At 40.6% G+C, this 11,407-nt stretch overlaps 2 protein-coding genes across 2 annotated transcripts; both read right to left on the bottom strand.

The window, feature by feature from the left end:
• Positions 1 to 608: 608 nt before the first annotated feature.
• Positions 609 to 4,562, bottom strand: LOC118241210 (extracellular calcium-sensing receptor-like). The gene is made up of 6 exons (XM_035525411.1): positions 4,372 to 4,562; positions 3,869 to 4,163; positions 2,898 to 3,674; positions 2,470 to 2,694; positions 2,178 to 2,301; positions 609 to 1,522 (listed from the first exon to the last, which is right to left on the bottom strand). Exons 1-6 carry the CDS (start codon positions 4,560 to 4,562, stop codon positions 609 to 611), a joined length of 2,526 nt encoding a protein of 841 aa, XP_035381304.1.
• Positions 4,563 to 6,232: 1,670 nt separating this feature from the next.
• On the bottom strand, positions 6,233 to 10,186 carry LOC118241209 (extracellular calcium-sensing receptor-like). The gene is made up of 6 exons (XM_035525410.1): positions 9,996 to 10,186; positions 9,493 to 9,787; positions 8,522 to 9,298; positions 8,094 to 8,318; positions 7,802 to 7,925; positions 6,233 to 7,146 (listed from the first exon to the last, which is right to left on the bottom strand). Exons 1-6 carry the CDS (start codon positions 10,184 to 10,186, stop codon positions 6,233 to 6,235), a joined length of 2,526 nt encoding a protein of 841 aa, XP_035381303.1.
• Between the last annotated feature and the right edge of the window lie 1,221 nt (positions 10,187 to 11,407).

Raw genomic sequence — 11,407 nt, 5'->3', positions numbered from 1 at the left:
AGACAAACACATAAAAATGTATCATTTTTGGTGTCCTTTTACCTGGTATATGCTGCTTGTTGTTTCAGGTTTCAGTAAAATAATGTAATATTTTGGTGCTAACCAGCAGAAAAGCAGGCTAAGACTGGAAGCTAAAATAGTGAATACTTTACACACACACTCACTGAGGTAACTGTAGCCCAGTACATCAGAAAGCCAAGTCTGAACTCATATTGCAGTCTATAAAGATCCTGAATTCCTGATATTGTGTGTTCCTGTAAGGGAACTGGGGAAATATATTTTATAAATAAAATATATTTTATTATATATTTAAACATTAACATATTTTATACATTTTATAAAAAGACAAAATAATATATTAATGAGGGTGAACTGATGAGATTGATGGGTTTCTGATTTTGAAAGATTATCTAAAACTTATTTAATGCATTTGATTGGTTATAGAAAGCATGTTAAGTTAATCAAGCTTGCTGACAGAAACATAAATCAGAGACTAAAGCTTTATGGCTGACATTGACTTACAGTGTACATGTAGGTCTAATTATAACTGGCTGCAGTTTATATAATGATCCTGCACCTTTAAGTTTTTTGCTATCTGAGTTAGGGTCTCAGAGAGCCTTTGAGGGTACTTTGCCCATGAGGTGTTTCTTGGTATTCTTCAATGGTCTAAAAACAATTATGAAACATTTTGGAGCAAAAATACAAATAATCAAACCAAAGCTTGAAGCCAGAATAGCAAATATCTCCACAGCTACAGTAAGTTTTCCAGGAGAGCTGACATAAGCTGGAATAAAGGTGATCCAAACCGCACAGAATATGAGCATGCTGAATGTGATGAATTTGGCTTCATTAAAGTTATCAGGTAACTTGCGAGCTAGAAAAGCCAAAATAAAACACAAAACAGCCAGGAGTCCTATATAACCCAGTACAGCCCAGAAACCTATGGATGAACCCAAATGACATTCAAGAATGATCTTGTCCTTGTAGTGCTTCAAATTTCTGAAAGGGTAAGGAGGAGATACTTTTAACCAAATCACACAAATGACAGCTTGTATGAGAGTGAAGGCAAGGACACTTAGTCTCTGCTGTGGAGGCCCAAACCATTTCATGACATTACTCCCTGGAAGTGTAGCCCTGAAGGCCATTAACACCACTATTGTTTTCCCCAGAACACAGGAGATGCAGAGGACGAAGGTGATCCCAAACGCTGTGTGACGCAGCATACAGGACCACTCAGAGGGCCGACCAATGAAAGTAAGTGAACAGAGGAAACATAGAGTCAAAGAGAAGAGCAGCAGGAAGCTCAGCTCTGAGTTGTTGGCTCGTACAATGGGAGATGCCCTGTGTTTGTAGAAGACAACAGTAACACACACAGCCATGAAGGCCCCAGTGATGGAAAACACCATCAGGATGATGGCAAGAGTGTCATTCCAGGAGAGGAACTCAACAAGCTTGGGGAGGCAGCTGTCTTGTTTGGCATTAGGCCAGAACTCAGGAGGGCAGTGCACACAGTCCAGAGAATCTAAGAAAAGCATTGTCAGATCCACATATCAGAAACAATCCTCTGGTAAGGCATCACATTGCAGAACACAGTAGAGTCCCACAAGGCAATCATCCAATCTGCCTCTAAAAAGTGTATCACTGACTATAATTTTATTGTTGGAGCGACTCAGGCCATGTTGTGTTTTTTGTCTAGGATCCTCTCAAAACCACCATGTCATTTTAAAAGGTTGTATCGCTACTGTTAACCTCATCTTAGTGACTATAGTTTCACTATTAGAGCCACCCAGACTATGTTGGGTTTTCTTTTGTCTTGGATCCTGTCAGTTTTGTGGCAACTTACTCATTGGGTGTGTAAAACTGATTTTCCATGAATCTTCGTTCTGTGATATTTTTTTTTTCCAAACAGTTTTACAAAAATGCATTTAAATATAAGCAAATATTTCAATAACATTTACTCTTGATGAATTTGAACTTGGAATACCCTGCTGTATTACTAATGTCATTATAACACTGCTGCTTCTATAAATTAATTCAATACAGAATGTAGCTGTGTCAAAGGACATATTCTGCTGTCCACTGAGCATTGACAGATCTTTATTCTGTAAACTGAGAATCAAGGCAGGAGACAAAACTAGAAAAACCTTCATTCCACATTATGCTCTGTAATACACAACCTGTCTTGTTACTGATCTCGCCCTCTGCACATGGTATACAGTCATAGCAACAGACAGGCCTTCCCTTCTGCACAGCTTTCCTGGTTCCTGGAGGACAGCTCTCACTGCACAAAGACACTGGCACCTGAGAAAGACATTAGAGAATGACACAAATGCAAATCCTTTGCGGGTATTTAGACCCAGGCTTGAGTGCCATAGAATGGTATTTTGTGCTTTTCCTTCACTAACATGAATCAGAAATTAAATGAATCAAAAATGCTTTGTACTAAGTACATTGTGTGTTATATTGTACCTCTGTCTGTCCTCCCACCCAGTTGATAGCACTGCTTATTCTGAACTCCTGTCCTTTTGGTTTGGATGAGTCATAGTAGCCCACTGGCACCAAGTCTAAAGTGCCATCTTTCATAAACTGCCAGTTTATGAGCTCATAGACAGCCACTGGATCTCCATTGGAATCAAAGTTGACCTGATAACCATTCTTTGTGGTGAAGTTCACTCTCTTGAGCTGATCAAGTATCTGGAGTAATAGATACAACTTAATGAAAAGTCGTGACACTGGATAAGCTCCTCTTTACATACAACCCATCTTTACATACAACACTAAACATACAGCTCTGTTATTCATGAATATACATCAATATTTCATTTCATATATGCATCTAATACATAAAACAGCGATTCTAAGGCAAACTGAGGTTTTTAAATGAAGCAGTTATGTACCTGCCACGGTGCAAATTCAGAGGTCTTGTCGCACTGCGTGTCATTACAAACAATACCATGTATAGCATGCGCTATGGCATATGTAGCTTTGTACACCAGGTTAGAGAAGCGCAGCTGAGACGTGTCTGTGTATGGGTTCTGGAGCGTGCGGATGTCCTCACTGCCATCACATTCCCGAGCGCCTGCGGCTCTCCCTTTTAGGCTACAGCTGAACGAGCTCTCCCAAAATTCCTTTAGAATGGGTGATTTCAAGGCTTGTGCTGGAGACAGGTCTAGAAGAAAGTCACGAAAACCTGGGATAACTGATTTGGGGATCCCAAAACCTATCGCACCAGCGCACATATTATACCGCAGAAACTCTGACTGTGTGATCCACGACGAGGTGCCAATCCACTGAAGCCGAGGCGATGGTGGTTTTGCCAATTCCTCCAAAAGAAACCTCATATCACCTATGCTAGCAAACGCTACTATTACCCGGGCCGTGGACCTGCGGATGACGTTTGCCACACTCTCTAGTTTACTGTGCGGTTGTGTTCTGTAGTAGGCCTCGGAGTACTCCACACAGATCCCCTCCTCATGCGCAGCCTTTAGAAAAGAAGCCATTCCATCATTCCCGTAGTCCGACTCACTGCGCACTGTCCCAATCCATGTCCAGCCAAAGAGTTTGACCATTCTCGCCAAGGCGGCCGCTTGGTGTTGGTCACTCGGTATGGTCCTAAAAAAGGCAGGAAACTGACTCTTATCGCCCAGACACGCGCAGCTTGATGAATGACTAACCTGCAGGAATAGAGAGGAGGCACTGTTATTTGTTACTTAGTAGCCTGATTCTTACTACCGAAGAATCTTGATACCTTACACATAAGGTTATGCCTTACATTAAACTATAGAGGCGTGGCACCATTTATAAGTAACTTTCCCAGAAGTATTAATGTCGCAGCTATGGTAAGAAAGCTGCAGTCTGTTGGATTCACCTGTGGTATTCCAAAAAGACCAAGCATTCTGGCCATGCTAATTGACGGAGTAGACGAAGAATCTCCCACGACAGCAGGTACAGTGGCAGATACAGATTTTGAACAGGATTCATTGAAAACGGGGTCCACGCCATTCGCAAACTGAACTGCACATTTGATTGCCATCTGCACGTCAGAGCACGAGTCGTGTATCTGGTACCCTAATGTGATGCCCGGCAGGAGAACCGTTTCGTTGTTGATCTCGCGGATGGCGAATTCCAAAGCACGGGCGAAGCGCAGCTGCCTGAAGTCCATGCTGTTTAGGGTAAGACAGACTTAAATTACAAACCATCACACAAAATAGCACCTGCTGTCTTTTATATAGCGGTTTCAAGTTACTAATACTAGAAGAAGCACATGACTACAAAAAAAACAACATAATTGTGTGTAATGATCATTTCTCTTTGTAATTGTAACAAAATGCCCTGCTCTCTGTTCTGTCCACTGCGTCCTCATAGACAGACCTCCCAGAACACTGTGGCTGTGGTGGTATAGTGGTGAAGGTGTTCTCTCCTGATTTGGTATAGTAATGAATGGTGAAAATCCCTCCGATCATAAAATCTCCATTCATAGAAAGGCCAGGCATCTGAGGCTCAGTCCACAACCTGCAGTTGTCTGGTTTTGCTTTACATCCTGCAGGGCTGAACACAGTCATCCACAGCACTGATACAAATGACACCAGACTTGAAGTGATCTGCATGGTGGGCTTGGTGCCTCCCAGCACTCTTAAGGTCTGGATGGCTGCTTTACACTGGTTTAAACAGCCACCTTGCAGTGATGATCTGGAAATGTGGGTGTGAACTATGCATATGAGGTGTGGTTTTGTATTCAGTTTTATGCAAAATGATTGGGGGGGTTGTGTGTGTCTCTAGTATCATCACTGGAAAGTGTCACTTAGTCCAGCTGGACAGTTTTATCACTATATGTATTTATTTTCATACTGTACTATAGAATATTGTATATATTGTATATACCAGTGAACTATGTTAGAATTATAACTCCTTTACATACATTATCCTCTCATTTTAGGGAACCAAACATAATTGGAAAAGAGGGTTTCCAAAGTTTCCTGACCATCTGTGTATTACTGCCACTTGCTTTACACAAAATAAAGTTACTAAAGCAATTTCAGTTGATTGTAGATGTGGTACTTGAGTCTAGAGTGTGTAGGTTCAAATAAATCTGTTCATTGTTCCAAACTCACTGGTGAGTTAAGAAGCAACAAACAACCTGATATTCAATGGAAGATATTTATCATACTGAGAGACAAGTATGGAGAAAAAAGTTTTTCTCCTGACCAAAACATGTCACATAATTGATGAAGCATGATAACATGGGCATGTATGCAGCAACACTGAGCCTGTTGTCTTTATTGATGATTGAACTGCAGGAAATTACCTCAGAGACTGAATTAATTATTATCTTTCCCTCTTTACTTTTCTTTACTCATCTAGAATAAACTGCAGAAATTACAGTATCCTATATGGTGGACACCAAAACTCTGGGTGGCTTTTTTTACCCTCTTACTAAGGACAATCCATTGGCCTTAATGGAATAATATATAACAACAGCATTCTAATCTATTCCAACTAACCTTCACTTAATTTGAATTGTGAACTTGGGATACACTAGGACAATCAAAAGATAGTAACTATGATTACTATTATGATTAGGCATAAACATTAGATCATTAGATGCTTAGTTTACTAGGTTTGTTAGACAAACACATAAAAATGTATCATTTTTGGTGTCCTTTTACCTGGTATATGCTGCTTGTTGTTTCAGGTTTCAGTAAAATAATGTAATATTTTGGTGCTAACCAGCAGAAAAGCAGGCTAAGACTGGAAGCTAAAATAGTGAATACTTTACACACACACTCACTGAGGTAACTGTAGCCCAGTACATCAGAAAGCCAAGTCTGAACTCATATTGCAGTCTATAAAGATCCTGAATTCCTGATATTGTGTGTTCCTGTAAGGGAACTGGGGAAATATATTTTATAAATAAAATATATTTTATTATATATTTAAACATTAACATATTTTATACATTTTATAAAAAGACAAAATAATATATTAATGAGGGTGAACTGAGGAGATTGATGGGTTTCTGATTTTGAAAGATTATCTAAAACTTATTTAATGCATTTGATTGGTTATAGAAAGCATGTTAAGTTAATCAAGCTTGCTGACAGAAACATAAATCAGAGACTAAAGCTTTATGGCTGACATTGACTTACAGTGTACATGTAGGTCTAATTATAACTGGCTGCAGTTTATATAATGATCCTGCACCTTTAAGTTTTTTGCTATCTGAGTTAGGGTCTCAGAGAGCCTTTGAGGGTACTTTGCCCATGAGGTGTTTCTTGGTATTCTTCAATGGTCTAAAAACAATTATGAAACATTTTGGAGCAAAAATACAAATAATCAAACCAAAGCTTGAAGCCAGAATAGCAAATATCTCCACAGCTACAGTAAGTTTTCCAGGAGAGCTGACATAAGCTGGAATAAAGGTGATCCAAACCGCACAGAATATGAGCATGCTGAATGTGATGAATTTGGCTTCATTAAAGTTATCAGGTAACTTGCGAGCTAGAAAAGCCAAAATAAAACACAAAACAGCCAGGAGTCCTATATAACCCAGTACAGCCCAGAAACCTATGGATGAACCCAAATGACATTCAAGAATGATCTTGTCCTTGTAGTGCTTCAAATTTCTGAAAGGGTAAGGAGGAGATACTTTTAACCAAATCACACAAATGACAGCTTGTATGAGAGTGAAGGCAAGGACACTTAGTCTCTGCTGTGGAGGCCCAAACCATTTCATGACATTACTCCCTGGAATTGTAGCCCTGAAGGCCATTAACACCACTATTGTTTTCCCCAGAACACAGGAGATGCAGAGGACGAAGGTGATCCCAAACGCTGTGTGACGCAGCATACAGGACCACTCAGAGGGCCGACCAATGAAAGTAAGTGAACAGAGGAAACATAGAGTCAAAGAGAAGAGCAGCAGGAAGCTCAGCTCTGAGTTGTTGGCTCGTACAATGGGAGATGCCCTGTGTTTGTAGAAGACAACAGTAACACACACAGCCATGAAGGCCCCAGTGATGGAAAACACCATCAGGATGATGGCAAGAGTGTCATTCCAGGAGAGGAACTCAACAAGCTTGGGGAGGCAGCTGTCTTGTTTGGCATTAGGCCAGAACTCAGGAGGGCAGTGCACACAGTCCAGAGAATCTAAGAAAAGCATTGTCAGATCCACATATCAGAAACAATCCTCTGGTAAGGCATCACATTGCAGAACACAGTAGAGTCCCACAAGGCAATCATCCAATCTGCCTCTAAAAAGTGTATCACTGACTATAATTTTATTGTTGGAGCGACTCAGGCCATGTTGTGTTTTTTGTCTAGGATCCTCTCAAAACCACCATGTCATTTTAAAAGGTTGTATCGCTACTGTTAACCTCATCTTAGTGACTATAGTTTCACTATTAGAGCCACCCAGACTATGTTGGGTTTTCTTTTGTCTTGGATCCTGTCAGTTTTGTGGCAACTTACTCATTGGGTGTGTAAAACTGATTTTCCATGAATCTTCGTTCTGTGATATTTTTTTTTTCCAAACAGTTTTACAAAAATGCATTTAAATATAAGCAAATATTTCAATAACATTTACTCTTGATGAATTTGAACTTGGAATACCCTGCTGTATTACTAATGTCATTATAACACTGCTGCTTCTATAAATTAATTCAATACAGAATGTAGCTGTGTCAAAGGACATATTCTGCTGTCCACTGAGCATTGACAGATCTTTATTCTGTAAACTGAGAATCAAGGCAGGAGACAAAACTAGAAAAACCTTCATTCCACATTATGCTCTGTAATACACAACCTGTCTTGTTACTGATCTCGCCCTCTGCACATGGTATACAGTCATAGCAACAGACAGGCCTTCCCTTCTGCACAGCTTTCCTGGTTCCTGGAGGACAGCTCTCACTGCACACAGACACTGGCACCTGAGAAAGACATTAGAGAATGACACAAATACAAATCCTTTGCGGGTATTTAGACCCAGGCTTGAGTGCCATAGAATGGTATTTTGTGCTTTTCCTTCACTAACATGAATCAGAAATTAAATGAATCAAAAATGCTTTGTACTAAGTACATTGTGTGTTATATTGTACCTCTGTCTGTCCTCCCACCCAGTTGATAGCACTGCTTATTCTGAACTCCTGTCCTTTTGGTTTGGATGAGTCATAGTAGCCCACTGGCACCAAGTCTAAAGTGCCATCTTTCATAAACTGCCAGTTTATGAGCTCATAGACAGCCACTGGATCTCCATTGGAATCAAAGTTGACCTGATAACCATTCTTTGTGGTGAAGTTCACTCTCTTGAGCTGATCAAGTATCTGGAGTAATAGATACAACTTAATGAAAAGTCGTGACACTGGATAAGCTCCTCTTTACATACAACCCATCTTTACATACAACACTAAACATACAGCTCTGTTATTCATGAATATACATCAATATTTCATTTCATATATGCATCTAATACATAAAACAGCGATTCTAAGGCAAACTGAGGTTTTTAAATGAAGCAGTTATGTACCTGCCACGGTGCAAATTCAGAGGTCTTGTCGCACTGCGTGTCATTACAAACAATACCATGTATAGCATGCGCTATGGCATATGTAGCTTTGTACACCAGGTTAGAGAAGCGCAGCTGAGACGTGTCTGTGTATGGGTTCTGGAGCGTGCGGATGTCCTCACTGCCATCACATTCCCGAGCGCCTGCGGCTCTCCCTTTTAGGCTACAGCTGAACGAGCTCTCCCAAAATTCCTTTAGAATGGGTGATTTCAAGGCTTGTGCTGGAGAGAGGTCTAGAAGAAAGTCACGAAAACCTGGGATAACTGATTTGGGGATCCCAAAACCTATCGCACCAGCGCACATATTATACCGCAGAAACTCTGACTGTGTGATCCACGACGAGGTGCCAATCCACTGAAGCCGAGGCGATGGTGGTTTTGCCAATTCCTCCAAAAGAAACCTCATATCACCTATGCTAGCAAACGCTACTATTACCCGGGCCGTGGACCTGCGGATGACGTTTGCCACACTCTCTAGTTTACTGTGCGGTTGTGTTCTGTAGTAGGCCTCGGAGTACTCCACACAGATCCCCTCCTCCTGCGCAGCCTTTAGAAAAGAAGCCATTCCATCATTCCCGTAGTCCGACTCACTGCGCACTGTCCCAATCCATGTCCAGCCAAAGAGTTTGACCATTCTCGCCAAGGCGGCCGCTTGGTGTTGGTCACTCGGTATGGTCCTAAAAAAGGCAGGAAACTGACTCTTATCGCCCAGACACGCGCAGCTTGATGAATGACTAACCTGCAGGAATAGAGAGGAGGCACTGTTATTTGTTACTTAGTAGCCTGATTCTTACTACCGAAGAATCTTGATACCTTACACATAAGGTTATGCCTTACATTAAACTATAGAGGCGTGGCACCATTTATAAGTAACTTTCCCAGAAGTATTAATGTCGCAGCTATGGTAAGAAAGCTGCAGTCTGTTGGATTCACCTGTGGTATTCCAAAAAGACCAAGCATTCTGGCCATGCTAATTGACGGAGTAGACGAAGAATCTCCCACGACAGCAGGTACAGTGGCAGATACAGATTTTGAACAGGATTCATTGAAAACGGGGTCCACGCCATTCGCAAACTGAACTGCACATTTGATTGCCATCTGCACGTCAGAGCACGAGTCGTGTATCTGGTACCCTAATGTGATGCCCGGCAGGAGAACCGTTTCGTTGTTGATCTCGCGGATGGCGAATTCCAAAGCACGGGCGAAGCGCAGCTGCCTGAAGTCCATGCTGTTTAGGGTAAGACAGACTTAAATTACAAACCATCACACAAAATAGCACCTGCTGTCTTTTATATAGCGGTTTCAAGTTACTAATACTAGAAGAAGCACATGACTACAAAAAAAACAACATAATTGTGTGTAATGATCATTTCTCTTTGTAATTGTAACAAAATGCCCTGCTCTCTGTTCTGTCCACTGCGTCCTCATAGACAGACCTCCCAGAACACTGTGGCTGTGGTGGTATAGTGGTGAAGGTGTTCTCTCCTGATTTGGTATAGTAATGAATGGTGAAAATCCCTCCGATCATAAAATCTCCATTCATAGAAAGGCCAGGCATCTGAGGCTCAGTCCACAACCTGCAGTTGTCTGGTTTTGCTTTACATCCTGCAGGGCTGAACACAGTCATCCACAGCACTGATACAAATGACACCAGACTTGAAGTGATCTGCATGGTGGGCTTGGTGCCTCCCAGCACTCTTAAGGTCTGGATGGCTGCTTTACACTGGTTTAAACAGCCACCTTGCAGTGATGATCTGGAAATGTGGGTGTGAACTATGCATATGAGGTGTGGTTTTGTATTCAGTTTTATGCAAAATGATTGGGGGGGTTGTGTGTGTCTCTAGTATCATCACTGGAAAGTGTCACTTAGTCCAGCTGGACAGTTTTATCACTATATGTATTTATTTTCATACTGTACTATAGAATATTGTATATATTGTATATACCAGTGAACTATGTTAGAATTATAACTCCTTTACATACATTATCCTCTCATTTTAGGGAACCAAACATAATTGGAAAAGAGGGTTTCCAAAGTTTCCTGACCATCTGTGTATTACTGCCACTTGCTTTACACAAAATAAAGTTACTAAAGCAATTTCAGTTGATTGTAGATGTGGTACTTGAGTCTAGAGTGTGTAGGTTCAAATAAATCTGTTCATTGTTCCAAACTCACTGGTGAGTTAAGAAGCAACAAACAACCTGATATTCAATGGAAGATATTTATCATACTGAGAGACAAGTATGGAGAAAAAAGTTTTTCTCCTGACCAAAACATGTCACATAATTGATGAAGCATGATAACATGGGCATGTATGCAGCAACACTGAGCCTGTTGTCTTTATTGATGATTGAACTGCAGGAAATTACCTCAGAGACTGAATTAATTATTATCTTTCCCTCTTTACTTTTCTTTACTCATCTAGAATAAACTGCAGAAATTACAGTATCCTATATGGTGGACACCAAAACTCTGGGTGGCTTTTTTTACCCTCTTACTAAGGACAATCCATTGGCCTTAATGGAATAATATATAACAACAGCATTCTAATCTATTCCAACTAACCTTCACTTAATTTGAATTGTGAACTTGGGATACACTAGGACAATCAAAAGATAGTAACTATGATTACTATTATGATTAGGCATAAACATTAGATCATTAGATGCTTAGTTTACTAGGTTTGTTAGACAAACACATAAAAATGTATCATTTTTGGTGTCCTTTTACCTGGTATATGCTGCTTGTTGTTTCAGGTTTCAGTAAAATAATGTAATATTTTGGTGCTAACCAGCAGAAAAGCAGGCTAAGACTGGAAGCTAAAATAGTGAATACTTTACACACACA

This window comes from Electrophorus electricus, chromosome 4 (genome assembly GCF_013358815.1).
Source record: "Electrophorus electricus isolate fEleEle1 chromosome 4, fEleEle1.pri, whole genome shotgun sequence".
NCBI lineage: Eukaryota > Metazoa > Chordata > Actinopteri > Gymnotiformes > Gymnotidae > Electrophorus > Electrophorus electricus.
This window is presented reverse-complemented; position numbering and strand designations above follow the sequence as displayed.

Coding starts and splice junctions, on each gene's coding strand:
- LOC118241210 (XM_035525411.1), bottom strand. CDS start 4,562: ATGACTGTGTTCAGCCCTGCAGGATGTAAAGCAAAACCAGACAACTGC. Junction 2,302..2,469: donor GGGTGGGAGGACAGACAGAG/GTACAATATAAC, acceptor TGTCTTTCTCAG/GTGCCAGTGTCTTTGTGCAG. Junction 1,523..2,177: donor CGAGATCAGTAACAAGACAG/GTTGTGTATTAC, acceptor TGCTTTTCTTAG/ATTCTCTGGACTGTGTGCAC.
- LOC118241209 (XM_035525410.1), bottom strand. CDS start 10,186: ATGACTGTGTTCAGCCCTGCAGGATGTAAAGCAAAACCAGACAACTGC. Junction 7,926..8,093: donor GGGTGGGAGGACAGACAGAG/GTACAATATAAC, acceptor TGTCTTTCTCAG/GTGCCAGTGTCTGTGTGCAG. Junction 7,147..7,801: donor CGAGATCAGTAACAAGACAG/GTTGTGTATTAC, acceptor TGCTTTTCTTAG/ATTCTCTGGACTGTGTGCAC.